The sequence below is a fragment of the Rhineura floridana genome, chromosome 15 (assembly GCF_030035675.1).
Source record: "Rhineura floridana isolate rRhiFlo1 chromosome 15, rRhiFlo1.hap2, whole genome shotgun sequence".
NCBI lineage: Eukaryota > Metazoa > Chordata > Lepidosauria > Squamata > Rhineuridae > Rhineura > Rhineura floridana.
Window position 1 is genome coordinate 29084973 of NC_084494.1, and position 25011 is coordinate 29109983.

The 25011-nt window shown below is 44.7% G+C and overlaps 3 protein-coding genes across 6 annotated transcripts; 1 reads left to right on the forward strand and 2 right to left on the reverse strand.

The window, feature by feature from the left end:
• Positions 1-1151: 1151 nt before the first annotated feature.
• On the reverse strand, positions 1152-8239 carry LOC133370824 (interferon-inducible GTPase 5-like). Of its 3 annotated transcripts, none has more exons than XM_061597695.1 (2): positions 8012-8239; positions 1152-3105 (listed from the first exon to the last, which is right to left on the reverse strand). In XM_061597695.1, exon 2 carries the CDS (start codon positions 3087-3089, stop codon positions 1851-1853), a length of 1239 nt encoding a protein of 412 aa, XP_061453679.1. In that variant the 5' UTR covers positions 3090-3105; positions 8012-8239; the 3' UTR covers positions 1152-1850. The 3 variants fall into 3 exon arrangements, with proteins under 3 accessions (XP_061453679.1, XP_061453678.1, XP_061453677.1); XM_061597694.1 differs by lacking the exon at positions 8012-8239 and adding an exon at positions 6315-6417; XM_061597693.1 differs by lacking the exon at positions 8012-8239 and adding an exon at positions 6041-6306.
• On the forward strand, positions 7053-13131 carry LOC133370825 (uncharacterized). Of its 2 annotated transcripts, none has more exons than XM_061597697.1 (2): positions 7053-8757; positions 10229-13131. In XM_061597697.1, exon 2 carries the CDS (start codon positions 10229-10231, stop codon positions 11147-11149), a length of 921 nt encoding a protein of 306 aa, XP_061453681.1. In that variant the 5' UTR covers positions 7053-8757; the 3' UTR covers positions 11150-13131. The 2 variants fall into 2 exon arrangements, with proteins under 2 accessions (XP_061453681.1, XP_061453680.1); XM_061597696.1 differs by having other exon boundaries at positions 7054-8757; positions 10224-13131.
• Positions 13132-18338: 5207 nt separating this feature from the next.
• LOC133370823 (interferon-inducible GTPase 5-like) lies at positions 18339-24482 on the reverse strand. Its single transcript, XM_061597692.1, has 2 exons — positions 24241-24482; positions 18339-20396 (listed from the first exon to the last, which is right to left on the reverse strand). The coding sequence occupies exons 1-2, from the start codon at positions 24385-24387 to the stop codon at positions 19233-19235; spliced, it is 1311 nt and encodes a 436-aa protein (XP_061453676.1). The 5' UTR covers positions 24388-24482; the 3' UTR covers positions 18339-19232.
• Positions 24483-25011: the final 529 nt, after the last annotated feature.

The following is a 25011-nucleotide window of genomic DNA, read 5'->3' on the forward strand; positions in this document are numbered from 1 at the left end:
TGGCTCAGGGCATTGCACAACTTCTTGCCTTCATGTTGGTGTACTGTCATGTCTTCAAGTCTTCTTGAAGGCTGATCCCATGCATTCAGTGGGTCTTACTCTTAAGTAAGGGTGCAGAAGAATTCAGCCTTAAGGCTAGAAGCTATGTTAGTTAAAGTGGGGTACATGTTCAAGTAATTGAATGAGCAGAACTTGTGTTTAATGAACACCTTTTGAAGTACTAAACGAAGTCCCACATAAGGTATGATGTTGACACTTCCTACTGTCATTATGATAGCTCAATCAACCTCCATGTTCTCCTGACCTTCACTGACTTTGTTTATCACTTGGCAAGAGTGAAGTACACAGCTGAATCCCTTTCTGTCTCTGACCTGATAGATTACTTCCACTGACATAACCAAGACATACTTTGGCCTTGGAAGAAGGTTAGATATAAAGATGGCAGGACAGTGCCCAGTCTAGAAAGCTACATCAGTTCTCAGCAAGAACTGATGCCCCTGGAGTTGCATTCTGTTTTCTAGACTTTATGATTTCATAATTCTTACTATGCCCCCCCAAAAAACTTACCATGTTTGATTGCTACAGCTTTTCTAAACAATGGAAGTTAGACTGCGCACTTGATAATATGCTCCAACATGTCTTGTATGAACTAGGTTTATAACACCAAAGTTATAATTTCATAATCTTGCTTGTTAAGCTGCACACAGTTTTTATCCCTGGGTCAATGGTAGAGAGGATTCTCTTAATAAATGAGCTAAACTTTTTTGGGGGCTATTACCCAAACTCAATCTTTTATTTGCCAAGGACTGCATTTTTCATTTCTGAACAAAACGTGGAGGGGGGTGCTACCTAAAGGTACAAGAAGACTTGTGAAAATGTGGGCCCCTCATATTAAGGATTGTCTCTGTATTTTTTTTCTCTTTCGAAAAGATGAGTATTTGTTGTTTTAATAATCTAGAAGTCTCCCTGGAGATCCAAAAAACTAATAGGACTCCAGCTGGTCACGCCTCCCCCCCCCATGCACCTGACTCAGGGTCGCTTCTGAATGAGATGTTACTTAGTTGCACTCTTGCTTCAAATCTAATAACACACTCCAGCTGCTTTAGGTTAGACACATATAACCATTCAAAAAACGAATAGGGAGATGGGCCTTAAGATTCAGGTTGATAAAAATTTATAGCTTGAAACACTACTAAAAAAGAACTGATTTGTATTTTGACTGTTCATCAGGTAAGTCCTGAATGTTATCCATCTTCAGCAGATATAAAACAGCACAATCCATTAAATCAATCTAGGCTTAAATTCAGTAGGGGGATAACATCAAAAAACATCAAAAACTGATCATCCAGCTCTTCACCAAAGGAAGCCAGCCAATCTAAAAAGGCCTCCAGTCAAAATGCAGGAGTAACATGCCAAATGCAGAAAGTATTGAGTTCAGGTCACTTCTGCATTACGTATTTAGTCCAGCTTCATTCTGGTTTAACTGTCGTAGCTTTCCCCAAAGAACCCTGGGAACTCTAGTTTTGTTGGGGGTGGTAAGAATTCTTTGTTTTAGAGATCCCTAGCCACTGCAGTTCCCAGGATTCCTATGCTGGAATCCAAATTAAATTGTTTTGATACGTGACCACAAACAAACAAGCAAACCCCTTTCCCAGCTTACAGACGCCATTTAAAAAAAGGGAGGTCATTGTGACACGCCCATTGTTTGTTTTATATCCTCTTCTGATTGTTACAGTTAGTGACCTTAGTTCTGAGCTTGCGAGAATGACAAGGGTCTATTCAATTCAGTGCAGCCATTTAGAAACTGACCTCTCAACCCAGATTTGCTACACGAGACCCTAAGAACCCTTTCAAACACCAGACTCAAAGGCCTTGATGAGAACATTTTGGGCATCTCCTGCCACCTCCTCCAGGGAGCTCTTTAGCATGTAGTAGGTGGTTCCAAAGGACAATCCTCCAGCTGCCACAGAGCCAAATATGGGGATTGTGCTAGCAAAGTATTCCACCAGCATCAATGCACCACCACCAGCTTTGGTTAGCAACTTCACCACTAAATCCCTGGAGATCTCTTTGGCCAGAGGTGACTTAATCACTTCTTTGATCTCTTCCACAGGCTTGTCAACTTTCTCTGCCAACTTGTTAAGAGAGTCCTCATCCAGGCCAAAGTTCTGACGGTATTCCGAAAGAGACTTAACCAGGATAACTGTATCACAAGCTACAGAGAGGCCTGGGATGGGCACAGCAGCCACTCCACATGAGATTGTAGCCAGTTTCCAGATCTGTTTCTGCAATGCCTCCTTCTTCTTCTGCAAGATGGCCAAAGAGATGTTGGGTAGGGCAAGGAGGAAGGCATGTCTCTTGTGTCTCGGCAGCTCCTTTTCTAAGGTGTCCTCAAGCTGCATGAAATCATATTTGTTTAGCTCCCAGCTGGAAAGGAGGAAGACCTGGGGAGCAGCCACTCCTTCAGCCAGAAGGCACTCCTGGCAATTCTCTCGAATGTTTCTCAGTATCGCCTCCTCATTGTAGGCTTTTGGCCGGCGCCTTTTGGTGGCCTCTAGATCTGCATCCACCTTGGAGCGCACAAAGTAGAAATGTTTGCCTAGCCGCTGGATCTCACGTGCCAACTGGGCGTGGTTGGACTTGAAGCGCTCGGAGGCAATGAGAATAAAGAAGTCGTAACGGGAGAAGCTTACCTGCTCCAGGTAAGTGCTGGACTTGAATTCTGGAGTGCCGATTCCCGGTAGATCCCACACAGTCACATTGGGGTGCTTGGGGTGTGGATAAGGAGTGGGCACCTTTGTGGTCTCCACAACCCCAGTGTCGGCAGATTCTTCTTCATCATCCCCTAGACCCCGAATGGCATTGACAAATGAGGACTTACCGGAGCCAGACTCTCCTGTTACTGCAATGTCCAGGCAGGCATTCTCCAAGGCCTGCAGGTTTTGCATAATCTTGGAGGCTGCTTCTGCCATTCTCCCTCCTTCGAGAGCATCCTTAATGTCTTCAATGTCCTCTTCAGTGATAATATCATATTCTTCTATCAGTCCAGCAGCTTTGTTTTCTGAAGCCAGTGGGGACTGAACTGCCATTGGATCGAGTCGAGGCCTGGCAGAAAGGAGGCAATATATCTCATGAGATGTTTAACAAACAATTATTTATTTTATAAAAGCATTTATATACCATTCTCTCATAAAATATCAACCTGGTTAATAATGATGATGATGAATGAATCTGAATGAATCTTTATTTTTACCCCGCCCTTTTTCCAAACCTGGATGATGATGATAATAAATTGAAATTGTGTTCCATATCCACATTAGCTTGTATGGGGCTGGATAGCATGAAATAGGGAATCTTTTCCATTTAGAGAGCTGTGCAGCTGGATCAGCTCTGGGGTTGATTTTGGGAGAACGAGGTAAGAGGCTACCATCTTCTTAAATAATGTTTCCATTAGTAAGACCCTATTCCATTCATAGTTGGTGATGTGAGTGGTTATTGTTATGAACTATATATTGTCATGATATGGAATAGTGTAATCAAATAGATGGGAATAGGTAAAAATGTATTTTTTATTGGATGAGCCTGAAGAAAGCAGTTAAGAACATTTACTAAAGTGTTGATGTCATGAGAAAGTTGAACAAATATATCATGTGCTTGGAATTGGTGCAGAATATGAAGGTGATAAAAACTGGCCACACATTTGGATTAGTCTGAGAATTATTCTTTTGCTAACCAAGAAGAAAACTTAGGATAAAACAATAGGGCCCTGGGACCAAGAGGAAGAGAGGAGGAGGAGGAGAACGAAATCAACAAAATACGTTAAAGTGATGCGGTAAACCAACACCTATTTCACCTTCTAAAAAAAACTAAGGGAGCAATCCAAACCCAAGATCTGCCGGGATGAGCAAGTTAGGAACTGGCGGATCTCCGGCTCAACCAGCTGAATCCCAGGTCAGCTGGATCTATGCTGGTGCAAGTCCCCAAACCTGGCTTAGCTGGAGATACGCTGGCACAAGTCCCTCATCCCAGCTCAGCTGAAGCTGGCTGATATGAATCTCCAAAGGGGCATTCCGGGGCAGGACCAGGTGCGCGTGTGTGATTTATGCTGGATCCTAACTCAGTTCAGCCCAATCACAGCACATGGGAACCTGGTGGAACTTAAGGGTGGTGTAAGTCGAACTCTATTTTAAAGGCTTGTTTTCTCTCGGTCAGGCTTGAGCTGGCTCAGTAGCCTTGCTCCTGAATGGGGTTGGATCTGGCATACTTTGAACCAGCTTAACATAAACTGGTGTAAATTACGCTGGCTTCCCATAGTTAAGACTTCAGTTACTAAACTGACACTCCTTTGTGTGTGCTTGTGTAAGTATGAATGAAACCAGTATAGTAAAATTATCATATTGTTAAGGTAATAACAAAAGGTAAAAGAACTCAAATGATCTGGACCGCCCTTCTCTATAAGATTCCTGCTCTCTGGTCAGTGTCTTTGGTCACCCACTAGGCCCATCTGTATTTTAAGAGATAAAACTGGTAACAGTGTCAGGATAGGGGAAACCAGGGCTGCCTGGCACTCTCATACCTTTGGAGTGGAGCCATAAACATTCTCCTTGGCTAGCCTCCTTCCCTTGTATTTAGTCTTGGCCCTTGTTTTTAGATTTGACTGCCCTCTGGCAAGCCCAGGAGAATGAAAATTACCCCAGCTGAGAACTGGTAAGCTGGTGACAAATTCATATGGCAGAGGACTTTGGTGGAGAGGTTTGTATACGGTTTTTAAATGTACTTCTTTTTGTTTAAACTATTTTATTAAAAAAGTGTAAGCCATGTTACATCTTAAAACAAATAACAGCAGGATAGTGGAGGCCAAGGAACACCCTGGGGGGTGAGGCGGTGGATGTTCCAGGGGTCTTAAACCTTAGAAAAAAATTATGAGGCCTGGGAACCTCTTTAAATATGCCGGTTGCATTCATCCTCCAAATACAAGATCACCAGTGAAGAGGAGATGAAAAAAAGAAATCCTGTAATCCATTTTACCTTGCCTGATACCACATATCCAAGATCTCATGTTGTGAGAATTAGCCTGAGAGAATCACCTTTTCACTCTTAAAGCATCCATTGAAAACCATTATACTTCAGCATACACAGTGGTGAGTATGCTTGGGGCCCTGAAGGGCAATGGAGGGCATTTAAGTCAAAATTGAATAATCAATATAAAGAAAAAAAATCTGGTAACAAGTATACTTTTCCAAGTGGAATTGGAGATTTCTTGCGCAAGTCTTTTTTCTACACAGTTACCCTGAAGAAGTGCCCCCTATTTCTTTGCAAGCTCATGAGGCTGAACCACCCTAAAAAGGAATCAACAGCCCCTGGAATGACCAGGGCCTCTTGACTTTATTTCTCCTAGGGTGAAAGAGAATAATTGCTGCTGTTGTTGATAGTTTCTCCACCCTCAAATGTGTGGGGAGTGGTGGCCCGGCAGAGGGCATTCTCTGCAGCAGCCCCTAAATAAAATGTAAATGTACTGTCTTCAAGTCGATTCCGATTTATGGCAACCCTATGAATAGGGTTTTCATGAGGCTGAGAGGCAGTGACTGGCCCAAGGTCACCCAGTGCGCTTCATGGCTATGTGGGGATGTGAACCCTGGCCTCCCAGGTCATAGTCCAACACCTTAATCACTACACCACACTGGAGGTGCGCCCGGCACCTTCATTATATAGTTTCCTTCATCTATGCTGAAGATGCACCTCTTTACCCTTGGCCTTTGACACCTGAAACAAATATTTCAGGACCCTCCCTATTCCTGTGATTGTAATTGGTTTTAAATGGTTTCTAATATTGAATTTTAAATTGTTGTAACCCGCCCTGGGATTTTATGCAGAAGAGCGGGAAAGCAATCAAGTCAATAGTAATAATACTAAATAATAATAATATTGTATGAATTATGTAAGACACTTTGTTTCAAGAGGGTGGCTAAAACACTGTTTTTTGATCTTGTAACCCCAAGGAAATGGTTACAGCAAGCCTTGCTTAAACAAATCCAGTCACCTTTTGGGGAGGCTCTCGCTGGGCTCTGTTTTGACTGGTCGCTTGGCAGCCATCTTGCACCAGGCCTCAGACCAGCAGGAGTTTACTCAACAGGCCTTTATATTCTTAGTCAAGGGGGAGACCTCTCTCCTGACTTCCCCTACCTAAATTTCTGCAGTGCTGGGCTGATAGTGAAACAAGGATTCACCCCTCAAATTCCATTTCAGCTACTTCATTTTCATTCTTTTACACAGTCCAAAATGGCTGTTCCTCCTTCCGTTTCATTTTAAAGTACCTCCACTTCTCTTGCTTAAACGTTCTGCAAGCCCACATCCTCAAAGTGCGGGCACCCGCTCACAACCCAACCTCTCAGATTTCCTCCCTCCGAATGGCTCTCACACCCTTCCCGCCCCAATAAGTGGCCTAACCATTTCCTTTTGCAAGTTTTGATGTCCCACCCACATTTCCTCCTGCTCTCTTCGTTTTGCAGGCTTTTAAACTCCACTCCCCACAATGAATAGTATCTCCTTACTAGGGTTATTGAACCAACTGAATAGGCCTAATTCCCACAAGGTGCTCTAGGGACTGCACTGAGAGTAGCAAACATTCTCTGTATAGAGTCCTAGCAGTCCCTTATGGAACTACAACCTCCAGGGTTCTTTGGAAGAAAAACATAGTATTTTATAGACCTCTAGTGTCTTAAATACTTAATTGCACAGAAGGATTTTGATAGGTACAGCTTGATGAGTCAGACTGGTGTAGGTAAGACTGTAAATGCCTTAGTTGTGGGGCAAAGAGTAAACTGTATAGTTTTTTGGTATGCCAAGTGATTTTGATGCTGGTGTTTTGCAATCAGGAATGAAAAGGGCAGAGTAATTGACACCCTGTCCTAGCAAAGACAGAGAGGGGTGTGTCTCTTGGTTATTACATGATATATTATCTCACACTTATGTCAATATCGTAACGTTAAAGTTATGTCAATAACTTAAAGAGTTAACTGGGGCTTTTGGCAATGTGCACATTTATTTAAATTGCTTAATTTGTTTAAATTTGTAATGGCTGAAGTGTTGGACTGGGGAGACTCAGGTTCAAATCCCCACCAAGCCATGAAACTCCCTAAGCCGGTCACTCACTCTTTCTCTCAGCCTAATCTGCCTCACAGGGTTGTTGTGAGGATAAATGAACAACAGCCCTTATGGATCAGGCCAAAGGCTAAATTAGTCTGCCACCCTGCATCCCAGGCCAGACGCTTCCCAGCAGCACAGCAGGAAGGCAATGGCTGTTTACCTCTCCCGCACAATGCTGGCAGCTGATATTTAGTGGCATACTGTCCCTGACGCTGGAGGTTCTCTAGGAGTAACAGCCACCCTTCTGTTGTTCTGCGTTACTTTAAAATGGCGTGACAAAGTGGGATTTTGTTTAGAGCGGCGTCCCCTGCGCCCTTTCCTGCCTACAAAATATACTTTTTAAGGCATCCACAGCAGCAGTGTTCAAACTTTATTTTAAAGGAAGAGCCGCCTGTTGCGACGGCATTTGCCCTCCAAAAGCGATTAACACCAACAATTTTTTTTGAAAAGGTCCACTAACGTATCGGAGACCGGTCCTCTCTTTTTCTGCAAGGGTCGGCATGGAGGTGAAATCTCCCCCCGCAATCGCTGGGACTTTCGCCCTAACCAGCGACCACGGGGTCGCAGCTTGAGATTATTTTCTTTCCATCCCGACCCACATTTTCGTTCCAACTCTTTTTGCGGCATCCTGGTACTTTTGGAGGCTGGACTCTGAAGATCCGCCCACGGCACAACATCCCCGCGACCCCGCTGAAAGAATCCGCGAGTCGGGGAATCTGATTTGCAGATCCGGCTTATTTTTCCGCCTAGGCAAACTGAGCTGCTCCTGAACTAAACTGAACTCAGGCAAAACACTGATCACCTCCCTTCACCAACCCGCTCTAGAGGCGATTCTCCCACCCTCGTCTCCTAACTTTCTCCATACCTTTTTAGACAAATCCGTGGCGAGCGATCCACCCGTTCAGGCAACCTGGCCCGCGAGACCCAGCTCCAGATGTAGGAAAGAATGGGGGAGGGAGGGTATATGAGGGGTTTCCCGAGGGGGGGCGGCGGCTTAGTTTTGCACGGAAGTCCAGCAGTGCCTTGCACGGTCTCTTTCTGTTTTCATGGCGCTGATGGCTTCTTGCTGCCTCCTACTGGAAGGAATGAGTTCAGGTCGCAACATAAAGCGGACGAGTTTTGTTTTGTTTGGAAAAGGGTGACTTTTAAATGGCTGTGTGGTTGACATGGAGACGGAGGAGGAAATGATATTACAAGCAGGTAGAGGAGTGGGCAAGGGATTGTGGAGGGAGAGAGGAATGGCACGACCACAGCAATCGGAGAGAGCACTGAAAAGTGTTTTTTTCTCTCCTGAATGAAGCGAGGGTGTCCGCCGGGGGTGGGAGGAAGGGGAAGCGCTTGTGCCCCTTGCAATTCTAAATGTAAAGGCGGGTGGAGTGGGTTGCCAATGTAACAATTCACAGACCATGCCTCACTCCCACCCCCCAAAATCTGCGGACACTCTTTGAATTGAGCAAGGGGAATACCGGCATGAGGACATGTGGGAGAATGCCCCTGCGATGCAGAACAAGATGCCACGTGGGTGGCAGGAATGCGAAAGTGAAGATCAGAGTTGCAAAGTGGCATTGCTCGCATGTAAGGAGAGAAGAGAGAAACGGCTACGTTTAAGCTGTAAGTTTAGAGGGGTTAAATTGTAGTCACTAAAGAGACAATTGCAGTTTTTTAATAGGGGAACGTAAGGGTGGTTTTTAAAAAAATGATATTTTTCTAGGGTTTCAGTTTGTTTAAACATGACTGTTGCTGTTGTTATTTATGTTTAATTTATGTTCTGAATTAATGGTTTTTTAGCTTAAAATTTGATTATGTTGATCTATATGTATTGTTTTTATTCTTGTTGTTCGTCGCCCAGAGTGTCCCTAACCCGGACAGATAGGCGGCTGAAAAATAAAATTTATTTTTTTATTTTATATTTATATCTGTGGCTGCCAGCTGATTAAAGAATCGATTAATTGAATGCTTTCTAACTGATGTATTAGGGCTATAGTCCTAATCCTGCTGCCTCTGTGGGAAAGAATAAGGAATGTTGCAAGATGTGACACACGCTTGCATCATCTAAGTACAAAGTGTGGTGTCCCCATAAATCTGCATAAATTTGGCACTGGAGGATAACTTAGTGATAGTCTTTAAAAGGGGGGGGGAGATGCCCCATACATTGTATTTAGGTGATGCAAGCATATGCTGCCTTCTCTTATCTTTTTCACATAAACACACACAGGTGTGAGCATCTCTTTTTAGGTGCTGGTTGGCACCTACAGTACTTGTATTTTTATATTTAAAAGCTATAGATTTCTTGACCAGTTCATTGTGGAGGCACCTTTCTAGTAGATGGATGCTTTAATTCAACTGTTCCCAACTCCCACCAGCCTCAGCCAGTATGGCAAATGGTCAGGAATGATGGGAATTGTAGTCCAGCAATATATGAGGACCCAAAGGTTCGGAAAGGCTGCTTTAATTGATTAATCTGGGTGATTGATTGGCTAAGGCTCTGCACACACACCCACACACATGATTCAAAACCCGTTTAAAGCACATGGCTTCCCCCAAAGAATCCTGGGAAATGTAGTTTACCACTCACAGAACTATAATTCTCAGCACCCTTAACATACTACTGTTCCCATAATTCTTTGGGGGAAGCCATGCCCTTTAAATATGTAGTATGTATGCAGACTAAGGCTGCAGTCCTATGCACCAGAGGTGGGGAACCTGGGGCCCTTCAGCCTCAGCCAGCATGGTCAATGGTCAGAGCAAAGATCATGGGAGTTGCAGGCCAGCAACATCTGAAGGGCCACAGGCTCTCCAGCCATGTTTTACGTCACTGCCTTTGAAATGTTAGCATGGCATGTGGAGTTCACCTGCTCTATACATCCCTGGCATGCTGACCCTGCACCAGAGGCAAGGTGGTCAGACTTAAGGGAGACACACCAGGCACATGGACTGCTGTACAGGGACGTTATACCCTCCCAGTATAATGTTTAAACTAGGGAGGGAGAACCTGTGGCCCTGTAAATTGTGGAAATAAAAAAATAAATTAAAAGAATTCCACCTCCCCGGCATTGATGCCATTTCATTCTTTTTAGGATAGATGGCCTCCCTCCTGAGCAACGGCTTCCAGTGGGCTCTTGGGGCTGGTGCCCAATTCCTTAAAGCTCAGCTCCAGAGATTCTTGGTCAGACTGTTGTGGACCATCGTGCTTGTGGTGCTGCTGTCTGTACTCCTCACTGCCATATGGCTAGCCATGGACAAGGCAGATTATTCTCCCGTGGGCACAAGCCGTGAGGTCGCTGTGACAACCAAGCAATGGTTGAAGTCTTCCGGCATCATCAAAATCCTAAAGGATGCCCTCTTGCAGATAGCCACCATGCTGCCCTCCTATGAACCACTAACTGTTGGGAACCTCCTGAAGCACCGTGATCGACTGGCCGGCATGAACTACCTGCTCCAAGCCTGTTTCAACTTTGCTATTGATGTCTTTAGCAAGGAACCCCTCGCTGTGCAGCAAAATGCCCAGATGGTTATCCAGTGTGACGGACCACCCATAGAGTTTCGCTCTGGCAATGGGGACTGTGAGATTTCGGTGTATCTCTTATATGAAAAGATCCAGTACGATATCCGGGAGCGGACGGCTGAAATGCACCTTGTGAGGCTGTCCTCTCGCAAGGAGCCACTGAGTGTCGGAGACCTGCTGAGAGTGAGAAGCAGCTTGCAATCCTGGGGGGTTCTTTCAGAGGAACTGGGGGGCTGCCTGGTGTTTGCAGTGCAAGAGTTTGCCAAGGAGCCCATTTGTGTCCAAGACAACGCCCACATGGTTGTAGATTGTGGCGGGTGGGTGCTGAAGTTCGCTTCTGGGAGCGGGGAAAATAACATCAATGTCTATGATGTACAGGAAGGCATCATTCACTACCGGGTCAGGATCTCCGGGCTGTGGGCCAGCACTGTACGGTTCTTCCATGGGAAGAAAGATCATGTGTACACGCGTCCTGGGAAACCCTTGCAGCTAGAATGAGACCAGAGCTGAGAAAGGAATTCACTCCCCCTCGTCTCTGAGGGCAGGTTCTAATCGTACATCATACTGTTTTCCCCAGTTGTACCAAAATGTGGAAGGGAAGCTGCATATATATAGTTTTGCAAGCAATTTCCCTTAACATAGTGCATTTTGTTTGTTGCTTTTTACAAATATAGGGCATTTTGTATGTTGTTTTTTTACAAATGTAGGGCATTATACACACACTGCCATAACATATGCATTTTTGCACACCGTTTTGAGTTGGAGAAACTGCATTGGAAAATTCTGAGAAGTGTGAATTTTGAAGGATGGCTGCATTTTGCTCCACGTATTGCTGGGGCGGGAACCTTTTTCAACCCAAGGGCTGCATTCTTTCATGGGGAACCTTCCAGGGGAGTGCAAGCGAGTGGTGAGTGGGGCCAGAGGCAAAAGCTAGTGGGACAACAGATAGGGATGGGCGAATGTATCCATTTTGGCTTCTCCGACTTTCTCATTAATCCAGTCTTAAGCGCAGTTCTCCACATTTCCTTAGCAGCTTGTGATTTTTTTTTAAGGCCTTGTGAAAATTTACTGTCATTCTAGTGCAAATTTCTCCCTAAGGGTGCTTTCGTATGCATTTTTGACTCATGCACCTGTTTTTGCAAAGCATTTTCCCTTAATAGAATGCATTTTTGTATGTTATTTTCACAAATATATGCATTTTTGTAAACGACTGGAGAACTGCATTGCAAAAGTCGGAGAAGCGTGAATTTGGAAGGATGGCTGTGTTTTGGTTCTCATAATGTTTCAAAAAGTGTAAATTAGTTAAGGTTGCCTGTAACTGCATGGAATCAAATTTCTTCCCATCCCTGGTAACAAGTGTGGTCTAGTAAGCTATATCCAGCCAGGGGTTTTATGCACACTCCCCTCCGCTCTCCATCCATGCGCACAAGGGGCATTATCACAGTTCAAAAACATGCAAAAGCACTTGAGAAGGATATGAAGTGTGGGGGGGCTGGTGAGAAGTGGCCTAGGCAGGCTGTATGTCCTGGAGCAGAGCCTCACGGGCCAGTTAGAGGGTCCTGGAGGGCCAGATTTGGCTCCCGGGCCTGAGATTCCCTACCCCTGGCTTTTTGTTTTAGGAAGAGCAATTTAAGGTTTCCATTAAAAGCCAATTTCTCCCCCATGCCTCCTCCCTGTGTTGGAGCTGTGATGTTGATAGAGGCTGAAAGGGGGAATGCTGGGAGGTGGGTCAAGAGTAGCCTTCCGAGTCCTCTGGCACACCCCCAAACCAGTGAAAGAACTGTAATACTCTGCTTATTTGCTGGTTGGTTTATCCGTCCATTTATTTGTTGTCATTACAAGCTTTTGTTGTGAGCTTGATTCGGGGAACGTGTTGTGTGTGCATCTTGCCATCTGATGACTGTGAATGGGTCTTTCCAGATGGCGTTGACTTTGGAGGATTTCCCTCCCATTATTCTGAATGGGAAGGACAAAAAAGCTCAAACAGATAATGACAGAGGAGCACAAGAATGCTCCTCTGCTTACACTTCCACCCTGGTGGTGGGATCCCGGGAGGACGGAATGTGCAGTCTTTCTGCCCCAAATCAGCAGTTTTTCTGCCCCAAATTTGCCTAACTTTTGGATGGCAATCTTACTTGCAGTTAGCACTATTGAACTCAGTGGAACTTCCTTCGGATTCAGCATGCATAGGATTGGGCTGTAGATAATTTATCCTCTTATGCCGCTGAGGAATGCAGGTTCCATATCCTGCAGGTAGGCCTTAACAGCAGAAAATGTTTCCTCCACTAGGGTGGCTGGGTGCCCAGATGGAGATGCTCAGCTTTGTAAGAGAGCCTGTTTGCCGTCAAAACCCCCAGTCTTGCAATACTTTTCTTAGGACCACCTACAAAAAATAGTGAACAAGCTTTTGAAATCTCCAGAGATCTTCATCAGGCTGAATATTAAGCAAAGCAAGAGATGCAGTGGTGTGGTGTGGTGAGGAGAGAAAAACAGGTGGTTCGGAACTGTATCTATTTAAGATGGAGTACAGGAGGAGATTGCAGACTTAGTTGGATGAGGTGTTATGCAGGTTTCAGGTTATACCTAGGATTGCTGGGAAAAGAAATACACAGCGGATGATTCCCCATTTTTGAAACTATGAAATACAACTGTTACTGTTTGCATTTCCCTGCACTTTGTTTTGTAAGCAAAGCAAATGCTACAAAATTGTATTTGCTGCTTTGTTTATTGCTGTCAGTTGCTGATATTTTGTTGATATCTTCTCTTTAATACTATAGGTGAAATGGATGCTTGAATTTTGTAATTGGTTATTTTTAGTTGTCAGGTCATTAACTTGTAATGCTGTACGACAGGGGCAGGGAACCTTTGTCAGCCCAAGGGCTGCATTCCCTTCTGGGCAACATTCTGAGGGCCACATGCCAGTGGTGGGTGGGACCAATGAGAAAAGGAGGTGGAGCAAGGAATGCAAATACCCCTATACAGTAGGCTAGCTTCTACACACACTCACACTCTGTCCTCCATCCAGGGAAGCGAGAGGCATGACCAGAGTTCAAGTACACATTCTAGCCACGTGAAAGCACTTGGAGTTTGTCAAGCGGGACCAGTGAGGGGTATGGCCTGGGGAGAAATCTGAGGGCTGAACTGAGAGGCCTGGAGAGTCGCTCTCCGGGCTTGAGGTTCCCTATGCCTGCTGTATGAGAAATGGATGCCTGTAATTTTTGATTGTTACGTGATGGGTAAATGATTTTTGTTATACATTTTGTCAGGTTGCAAACTGCCTGGACTGCAGTAATGTAGAAAGGCTCTATACAAATTAAAAATGAAATGAAACTCCTCCTAATGTGGGCCAGTTCCTGCCTTCCTATCTTGATGTGTACCTCACAGCAGCACAAACATCTACACACTGTCTTTTCAATGGATGAAAATGCACGGCATCTCCTTGCAAGAATAGAACGCTTCCTGCCAGCCTGAAAGTGGCTGACCAGAGAGTTTCCTTTTTAAAAGAAAATAAAATTCATTTCCCAGAAAGGAACAGCTCAAGTGGTGGCTTTCGGTTTCCTTCTTGTACAAGTCATTTCTGGAAGGTCCTCCTCAAGTTCCTGTCAAACAAACAGATGACTGCAACCTTGGTTACCAGCAGAGGGCCATCTGCCATCTTGTGCTTCTGTGTGGACAGGGGATAGTACACTGGCAGGTGCAAGCACACCTAGGTTTATGTGTGTCAACTTTTTAAAAAAGTGTTATTGTAAAAGTTCATTACTAGTTAATTATAAAGCTTGACCCACTTCAAAAAGCCTATTGATGTGCAAGTTGATTTCCTGTGCAAGTTACAGAGCAAGCCTAACTATAGAAAACTAGGGTAATTTACACAAGTGTACATTACACCTGTGTGAATTACCCCTAACTCCGTTTTGGAGGTATTTGACTTACACCACCATTTTTGCCAGCCTTTTTCTGCTGGGTTGCTAGATCACGTGACTAAGCTGAAAGGGGTTTGGAATAGGTGCAAGTCTCTCTTTGCTTCATTCTGCCCCCAGAACACCCCTTTTTACAGTAGGGCCCCGCTTTACAGTGCTGTATTTATTAATTATTATTATTTATTTATTTATTACATTTATATCCCGGCTTTCTTTTCTTGATTGAAACCCAAGGCGGCTTACATATGGTTCCTACGTGGTCTTCCATCCAGGCACTGACCAGACCTGACCCTGCTTAGCTGGACTTATGCACCTTCAGACCATATCCTGGGACTTCCACTGGCATAATTTACTCCGGCTTAAACTCTGCTGGCTAAGCTGGGTGAGGGATTTATGCCGGTGTATCTCTCGCTCAGCTGGGGTGAGGGACTTTCAGGGGCACATCCCAAGATTTGCCAGATCCAAACTCTCTCATCTCAGCAGATCTTGGGTTTGGATTATGCTGTTAAGAACAAAACTTTTCCCGCCACAAAAAGTCTGTTTCCCCCATGTTCCTGTGCAAATTGATGGATTCTATTTCAGCTCAATTGTGGTTGAACAACACAAAGTGAGCTATAGTGAAGGTGGTGGATAACTGGAGAGGTAGACTGGATACCTCTTGAGCTCGTCTAACTCATGCTAAATGTTTGTGCTTTGCAATTGTACTTTATAAAGACTGAACCTTTTGTGATAAGGACAATGTCAGGAAAATGCACTGGGAGGTGTGGGGCGACGCTTGACTCAACGTCATCTAGCCTGCCCGCAAATGTCAGCGCACCATAGTAAAGAATGTCCCCAGATTTCACCCACTTACCATTTACAGTTTTCTTTCAATAAAACAAATAGTACCCAAAACATAAAACATCCCAAAATACCTTTTGATTTTTGTGACTGGAGTGCTTTTTTTTTTGGTCCTAGCCAGTGAAAAGTATTGGGGTATTTGATGTATTCTTTTGAATAAAGTGGTATATTGAATTTTGAGGCTGTGTGGTTTTGGACACACTCAAGATTTCCTTCGCACCCAGCACACACACACACACACATGCATACACAGCTAAGATTACTTGGGCTAAGCTGCTGGTTGTTAAAATGCCTAGGAGAGAAGGAAAGGAGAGGGGCTGGAGTCATCTGGAATTCCCAGTACACGCACTGAGGAATGGTTGCTGTCTTGCACCTTACCAGCGCCCCAATCACAGCCATTGCCATTTGGCTTGCTTCATTCTCTGTCCCCTGGTCTTTTTCCTGGCTAGTAGCACTTGTTCTATTTGCTGGACAGAGTCCCCTGTCAGCAGTGCTGGCTGGTACCCATTGGGACTGGTTGGGTGGAAGGCAGAGAACCCAACAGTAGGTGCAGCCAGAAGCAATGACAGGCAGGGCCAACTCATCCTAATTTTGCTCCCATCCTCCCTGCCAAGTTCTGCAATGGCAACACAGAGACTAAGGAGGGGAGGAAGCTGGCAGCTAGTACCATCCCCTGGACTGGGCATACAGAAGAGAGGTAGGTGGGAGGTGGAGGAAGGCAGACTGATGTAGGCAGAGCAGCACCCCATTAGCCATAATGGACCAGCCTCCACTGCCTGTCAGGCAGAGCCCACCTGGGCCCACAGCTTTTAAAATAGGACTGCTGCCCTCGTTCATTGTCCTGCTCGGTCTGCAACTGACCCCAGAAACTGCCAACACCAGAGGCGACTGTTGAGCGTTTTTGTGTAGGAGCAGGAAGACCAATATTCTGGAATTTTATTTTATTTCCATTTTAATCTGCGTGCACACTGCTCTTCTCCATTTCCCGATTTGATGTATTCTTTTGAATAAAGTGGTATATTGAATTTCGAGGCTGTGTGGTTTTGGACACACTCAAGATTTCCTTTGCACCCAGCACACACACGCACACATAGCTAAGTTTACTTGGGCTGAGCTGCTGGTTGTTAAAATACCTAGGAGAGCAAGAAGGGAGAGGGGCTGGTGTTGGCAAGCAGGAGGCTTGGAGTTCAGCTGGCTGTTTCCTTACTCCCAAGGAAGCCACTGTAAGGCAATGAAAATCCTGTACCCCATGCCCTAGGTGATACATATGTAAGTGGCAAGCAGAGAAATAGGACAGGACACCTGTTGCTACCTGGCTACCCTACAGGGTTGGTGGTGAAGGAGGGGGCACCCTCCGTTTCTGATAAAACTAGCGTACTTGCCATCACAACATTTGTGACATGACTCAACTCTCAGCACCCTTCACAAACGCCATTTCCCAGGATTCTTTGGGTGATGCAATGACTGTTTAAAGTGGGATAAATGTATGGTGTGAATGTGGCCTCAGTCTGAGGACAGTAGGATGTGCAGAATCGTTGGATAGGAATATGAAGGATTGTGTGTGTGTGTGCTTTTTTGATCAAAACAAACCAGAGCATTATTCTCTTGGGCAGGATCAGCCAAAGACATGTGGTTGCCTGGGGCAAAGGTCTCCCACCAATCCAGAAACCAACTGGAGTGGCAACTGAATTTTACCCCAGAACATTGGCACTGGAACAGCGTCCTCTCCACACATGACGAAAATGGCCTGGCTTAGGGGGCTCAGCAGGCTGTTTCTGGAGGGGTAGCCATTTTAGCCTAAATTGCAGCAAAACAACAAAGAGGCTGTGTGTATACCATACATTTAAAGCACATGACTTCCCCCAAAGAATCCTGGGAACTGCCATTTGTTAAGTGTGCTGGGAATTGTAGCTCTGTGAGGGGAAAACTACAGTGACCAGGATTATTTGGGGAGCCGGGGAGCCATGTGCTTTAAATGTGTGGTGTGTATGCAGCTGGAGTCTTGTGGCAACTTCACAGAGAATGGCTTAATTGTGGTGGGGAAGGATTGCCACCACTGAATCTGCTGTCCCCCTCCAGCACTTGCTATATGAAGCAGCTGCCTCACTCTGCCCAATGGTGGGGCTAGCCTGGCTCCATTAGGCCAAGCAAATGGGAAGTGGCAGAACACCGAACAAGCCCTCCCGAAGACAAAAGAGAAGTTGGATGGCTATGAGAAGTCCCCCGTCCAAGCAGCCAGTGCTTCAAATTGCATCCACGGTGGGGGTAGCGCTAATGTCTGCAGTTCTGGGGCCTGATCTATCCAGCCCTCGGTGAATAATCCACACAGTGTATTGCCACAATAAGTGTTCTGCCCTGCTGAAACAGATGGCATTCCTTTGACCCACCACAACAAAAAATAAATGAAATCTCCCTCCCTCCATTTATTAGCCATGAATAGAGTGGCTTTTTTTGGGGGGGGGTCATTTCTGCCCCCCCCCTCAGATGGCGGTGGTATTTCACGTATCAGCATTCCCCAGCCTGGTGTCCTCCAAATGTTTGAACTAGAAACCCCATCAGCTTCAGCCAGCATGGCTAATGGTCAGGGATGATGGGAGGTCTAATGCAACAACATCTAGAGGGCCACAGGTTCCCCAATCCTGGTGTAAAGAGATAAAAAGGTTAGAGGTGGAGTCAGAGGGAAATGAAATGCACGAAATACAGACTGATAAAAACCATAATGTATGAAAAAAAAAAGTAGAGTGACCAGAAAAAAGCAGTGTTGGTGATAAACATCCTGGCAGTGGTAAGAAAATTAATTTACCCAATTAATCAACTAATTAATCAACTTGTAGCATTGATGGTCTTGCTAGATGCCCTTCTTCAGTTTGCAGAATGATCTCTATGCTGTATGTGAAACAAAAAGTTCTGAAATAGATATTGCACAGTACTTGTTATACAAGGCTCCGTTTTATTTTTAAAGGACAAAGCAAATGTAGCTACTGCTGAGATTATTTTTACCATTTTTGAAGCATGTTTTTTAAAGTTGTTTCTTCTCTGGAAGGAAATATAGAGTAAGAGTTCCATGGTTTCTGCAATAAAATAAATCAAATATGTGTCGAGAAAAGCTGAATGCTGTGACCTGCATTAATTATAACTGATACCAACCTTGCAAGCAAGTCCACATAAGTTACTAGTCCATAGACATTTTTACTAGCCTGTCCATTTATATGTAGGAAGCTATTTGTGGACTGAAATAATGAATAATAATAATGTTCACTATCCCTAAAGTCTCCTTCTAGTAGAGGTGTTCACTCTTACCAGTCTGGTAACTTTTGGGCTAACATGCTTATATTCAGATTATTTAACCTAGCTATTATTTATTAGAAACCTAGTATTTACATTTAATTTTTTTAAAAAAAAATCAGATCTAAATTAAAAAACTCACTTATTTTTGAAATACTGCCTTTTTTGTTTTTAAAATCATAATTTTTAACCACCCTGCCTGTCTACGATCAGCAAAACCAGATGCCAATTTGCTCCATTAGCGTAACTGGCACAGATGGCAGAATCCAGCTTTTCACACAATTTTTGGATTGTCTGGGTTCATAATGCCAATTTTTAAAGCTTGGAGTATACTTAGCCTTACTGACTGTCCCAGCCTTTGTTGCCACCATATGGTCTGGAAACTTGATTCATAAAATATATATAATTAAAAACATCTCAGGACACTAAATCCACTGCTCGGTAATCATTTTCCATGCTTGCAGGACGTGACTTGAGAGCCTGCAGAAACTTGCACAAACCACTATCACTGCAGTGGTTATCAGTGCAGCTCTTTACTGCTACACGGACTTTTTCTCCTCTGCTTCAAGAGCTTTGGTCAGAACCCTCTGGGTGTCATCAGCGACACCCGATATACATTTCTGCAGCATGAAATAGGTGCGAAGAAGTGAAATCCCTCCTGACAGTAGGCAGCCAAAGATGGGGAAATGCTCCCAGCGGTAATATTCCACTGTTATCACCGAGGCTCCCACCAAGTCTGGCAGCCCCCATAAAACTGCCGAGGCTATTGCCAGGGACTGCATCACTGCTTTAAGGGATGCTGCCGTCTTTCCGACACATTGAGCCAGAGCTGCAAGGGACTGATCATCCAGGCCAAAGTCTTGGTAGCACCGGGAGCGGAATTTCCGAAACAGGAACATCACAGGAAAAAATGGGATTGGGCCTGCAGCAGCAACCAACAAACAAAGGTGTCTGGTCCAAAACTTCTCCTTTGCAGTGGTTTTCTTTGTCTCCAAGACAGGTGAACAGATGGCAGAGAAGTGGAGCAGGAAGGCTTGCCTCTTTAGCCTCAAGAGGTCATTCTTCAGCGTTTCCTGAAGGAGGGGAAAATCAAAGAGGTTGGGATCCCAGCTGGATACTATGAAGACTTGTGGGTCCCTCACCCGTTCGCTTATCAAGCCGTCTCGGCAATCCTCCTTGATGCGCAAGAGGATCTTCTTCTCATCGTAGTCAGATGGCCGTTGCCTTTTGGAGGCCGACAGGTCAAGGTCTGCTTTTGCACGTACAAAGTAAAAGCTCTTCCTCATCTTTTGGATCTCATGGACCAGGTCAGCATGGGTGGAGCGGAAACGCTGGGAGCCGACTATGATGAAGAAATCAAAGCGATTTAAGTCTACCTTCTTAGCAAAAATGTCTTCCCCCAAAGGTGATAGTCCCTTTCCTGGAAGGTCCCAAAGGTTCACTTCTGGAAGTTTCAGATATGCGTAATCCTTGACCTCTACTGTCGTTGCACTTATGCCAGTCTCAGCAGCACCTGGGTCATCCGGACTTAGGCCCAGCATGGCATTGATGAAAGAGGACTTCCCAGAACCTGGCTCTCCTACCACTGCAATGTGCAGTATGGTACTTTTAAAAAAGTTCAGTGGTTTTGCCAACACGCTGGACACAGCATCTGCCAGTTTCCCCTGAGAAACAGCTACCTCAAAGTCTTCCATGATGGTGTACTGCAGAGAAAGGAAGCAGGGAGATTTTAGCATTAGCGCCCCCAAATTTATTAATTTATTATTATTTATTTGTTAATTTATTTGCCAAGATGATGTCTGCAACTCATGATGTCATCAATAACATTGGCAACTATGTTGTTTATTTATTACATTTATACCCTGCCTTTTCTTTTCTTTTCATGATTGAAACGCAAGGTAAGCTACATATGCTTCCCATGGGGTCTCCCATCCAGGCACTGACCAGACCTGACCCTGCTTAGCTTCAGCAGGGAGCTGGCCTTATGTGCCTTCAGACCATAGCCTGGGTTATTGCCAATAACTGTAATTTGAAGACATGCTAGCTGAGGCTGATGGGAGTTGTGGTCCAACAACATCTGGAGGCACATTGGTTGGGAAAGGCTGCTCTAACGTTATCAGGAACGTAGAAGCAATTGTAAAGCGTGGAGAAAAGAAATGTTAATAATGTTCTTCACAACTGGCCATTAAGTTCAGCAGGGATGAGGAACCCTGAGATGCTGCTGGACTAGAACTCCCATCAGCCCCAGACAGCAAGGCCAAAGGTCAGGGATGGTAGGAGCTGTAGTCAAGCAACAACTGGAGGGTCATACGTTCCCTGTCCCTGAAACAGGGTCTAAAATAACCTAGCTGCACCACTACATACACCAATACTCAAATACTATTTATTTATTTAAATTTCTAGCCTCCCCTTCACCACATATGAAGGCAGGGAGCACACATAAAACAACATAACAATCTGAAAGAACACCGTAACATCAAACCTCACTTACAATCTGAATTGAAAACACTGTTATAACAATCAGCTATCAGGTACTGCAGAAGGCAACTGTACATTGCCATAATGCCATAGACGTTTATTTGTATGTTCCATTAAAACCTCAACAGGGCCTCAAATGGCATCTGGAAAGGACTGATGGTGGGCCTCTCTGCAGCTTCTCAGTGCTTTTGAGAATCATAAAAAAAACCCAGCACCCTCCATAGTTGGATACTACGAAGACTCCAAATTCCAAATCGGTATTGGGACCTGTACTTTTCAACTTGTTCATTAATGACCTAGAATTAGGAGTAAGCAGTGAAGTGGCCAAGTTTGCTGATGACACTAAATTGTTCAGGGTTGTTAAAACAAAAAGGGATTGTGAAGAGCTCCAAAAAGATCTCTCCAAACTGAGTGAATGGGCGGAAAAATGGCAAATGCAATTCAATATAAACAAGTATAAAATTATGCATATTGGAGCAAAAAATCTTAATTTCACATATACGCTCATGGGGTCTGAACTGGTGGTGACCGACCAGGAGAGAGACTTCGGGGTTGTAGTGGACAGCACGATGAAAATGTCGACCCAGTGTGCGGCAGCTGTGAAAAAGGCAAATTCCATGCTAGCGATAATTAGGAAAGGTATTGAAAATAAAACAGCCGATATCATAATGCCGTTTTATAAATCTATGGTGCGGCCGCATTTGGAATACTGTGTACAGTTCTGGTCGCCTCATCTCAAAAAGGATATTATAGAGTTGGAAAAGGTTCAGAAGAGGGCAACCAGAATGATCAAGGGGATGGAGCAACTCCCTTACGAGGAAAGGTTGCAGCATTTGGGGCTTTTTAGTTTAGAGAAAAGGCGGGTCAGAGGAGACATGATAGAAGTGTATAAAATTATGCATGGCATTGAGAAAGTGGATAGAGAAAAGTTCTTCTCCCTCTCTCATAATACTAGAACTCGTGGACATTCAAAGAAGCTGAATGTTGGAAGATTCAGGACAGACAAAAGGAAGTACTTCTTTACTCAGCGCATAGTTCAACTATGGAATTTGCAGTAATGGCCACCAGCTTGGACGGCTTTAAAAGAAGATTAGACAAATTCATGGAGGACAGGGCTATCAATGGCTACTAGCCGTGATGGCTGTGCTGTGCCACCCTAGTCAGAGGCAGCATGCTTCTGAAAACCAGTTGCCGGAAGCCTCAGGAGGGGAGAGTGTTCTTGCACTCGGGTCCTGCTTGCGGGCTTCCCCCACGCACCTGGTTGGCCACTGTGAGAACAGGATGCTGGACTAGATGGGCCACTGGCCTGATCCAGCAGGCTCTTCTTATGTTCTTATGTTCTTATTGTTGGGCAATACCTTCATTAAGACCAAGGGTGCCTACAGGCTGCCAGTATTTTGCAGAAGAGATTCAAGCACATATCAGGGCCCCATTCACACCGCACATTTATTCCAATGTTATTCCACTTTAAACAGTCATGGTAGTTTGTGAAGGGTGCTGAGAGTTGTTAGGAGACTCCTATGCTTCTCACAGAACTACAGTTGTCAGAGTGGTTTAATAGTCAATCCCTCTTCCTTGAGAACTCTGAGAATTGTAACTGTTTGAGAGGAATAGGGGGTCTCCTATCAACTCTCAGCACACTTAACAAACTACACTTCCCAGCATTCTTTGGGGGAAGCCATGACTGTCTAAAGTAGAAAAACAATGGCCTAAATGAATGGTGTGAGTGTAGTCCAAGAAAATTAGGTTGGCACAATTAAAGTGGATTAAAGTGCTCTGATGCCTTAGCACAACAAATCTACTAAACAGATTTTTTGGAGTTAGGAAAGTGATGGAGAAATTCCCTAGAATGAATGATTAATTAAGGATGTATAAAACATCCTGCAAGCAAATCTGGATGAATGCAGGTTGAATGCTCATCGTAGCATAACCACCCTGAAAACAAGACAGAGCAAACGCTCAGTGAAGTCTGGTTATACTCTAACCCCCACTTCAGCTTTACACAAGCAAATCAGGACAAATGCTCAGTATAAATAGGTTGACTGGAGAAGCGCCAGACAAAATGTCACAAAAAGGGTCTCAAGCTTTTGAGTTCTCCAGAACTCTTTTTCAGAGAAGACGTTACACACAGACAAACAAATACAAAAATTAGGCTGGACAAAAAAATGCATCCACCTCCACTGCTGAGGAGCACTGAAATTTGTTTTCACTTCAGATGTGTCAGGTTCCAGCTCCGGGCACTCCAAATATATGCTGGGGTTGAGCCCAGATAAAAATTAAGGCCTGCGAGTCACAATGAAATTCGAAGGAAGTTCTAGAATCATTTGAGAAAAGACCAAAACGGAGAAAAAGGAAGGATGGCAGAGCAATGATGAGGTGTGGCTGTTTGCAAGGAGATTTCCTGGTCGTTAATGCCAGGCGGGAGCAAAGGGCAGCAGTTTCACACCAGTTTTTTTTTTTAAACTGCTAGTACTAGCTCTATTCATGGGTGATTGTACTTTATTTATTCCCCACACAGCCCTTTTGGAAAGGAAGACAGGTTTCTCCTACACCATTGTTATTATTGAATGGACTGCCTTCAAGTCGATTCCAACTGATGGTGACCCTATGAATAGAGTTTTCATGGTATTGCCTTCAATATTGCCTTCCTCTGAGGCTGAGAGGCAGTGACTGGCTCAGGGTCACCCAGTGAGCGTCATGGCTGTGTGGGGATTCGAACTCTGGTCTCCCAGGTCGTAGTCCAGCACCTTAGCCACTACACCACACTGGCTCTCGTTGTTGTTGTTATTATGATTTAAATGATAATGACCCTGCCCCCCAAGCAAGTTGCTCAGACAAGCCCAGTGAAACTGACAAGCTAGCAGAGGAAAGTGACTCTGCTTGGTACTTTAGAAGGATGGAGACGGCTTGTGTAGATTCTCAGTAATACGTGAGCGAATAGTACCTATATTGGTTGAAACAGTTAATGTGCCGTTGCACCTACTTCTAATGCATTTCGTCTCCCTTAACCCAAAGAAGTTCAGAAATAAACGGAAATTATAATCCCAAGAGAAAATCTCAACTCTTTACCTCCTTCCAGTGGGATGTAGCCAGGAAAGTTCCAATATTGCTCTTCTCTTCTGAGGGTTTTCTTCCTGTTCTTTTACGTTTTTCTCCCTCCAGCCCTCTCTGTCTCTTTCCTGCCCGCTCCCTTGAGGTCGTTTGTCGTGGCAGCATAACAGGCTCATCGAAAGCGAAAGTAAAAACTCGCCGACGCTGAAAGAGGTTGACCTGCAGCTGCGGCAAATAGCACAAGCCGGATTGCCGCTCCCCACTAGGGGGAGCTCCAAGAAGTCTGATTGAGAGAGAAAGGGCGAGAAAACAAATCCCAAGTTTGCGCTTGTTTCTTTCAGGCGGAATTGCTCAAACACAAAAGCAGGGTTTCTGTGGCAGTGCCGCTGTCTGATGCTTCCTAGGTTTAATTTAGGACAGACCTTCTCCCAGGTCCCTTGGGCTGGTAAGGGTGAACCCAACGATGAGAGGGAGGAAGAGAGAAATATTTCTTCCCCCACACTGTGGACCATTTAATAATCCTCTATCATATATCAGCCCTTGTAGTCATCCCCCCCCCGCCAGTGTTTTAGTCTTTCCTCGGAGGGAAGGTGTTTCAGCCTTCTGTTCGTTTTGCTTGCCCTTCCTGCCCTTTCTCCTTTTCTGTCATAGGAGAACCAGAACTGTTCCTTATATTCCTAATGAAGCTGCACCAAATTCATATAAATGTAAATGTACTGCCTTCAAGTCCATTCCGACTTATGGCGACCCTGTGAACAGTGTTTTCATGAGGCTGAGAGGCAGTGACTG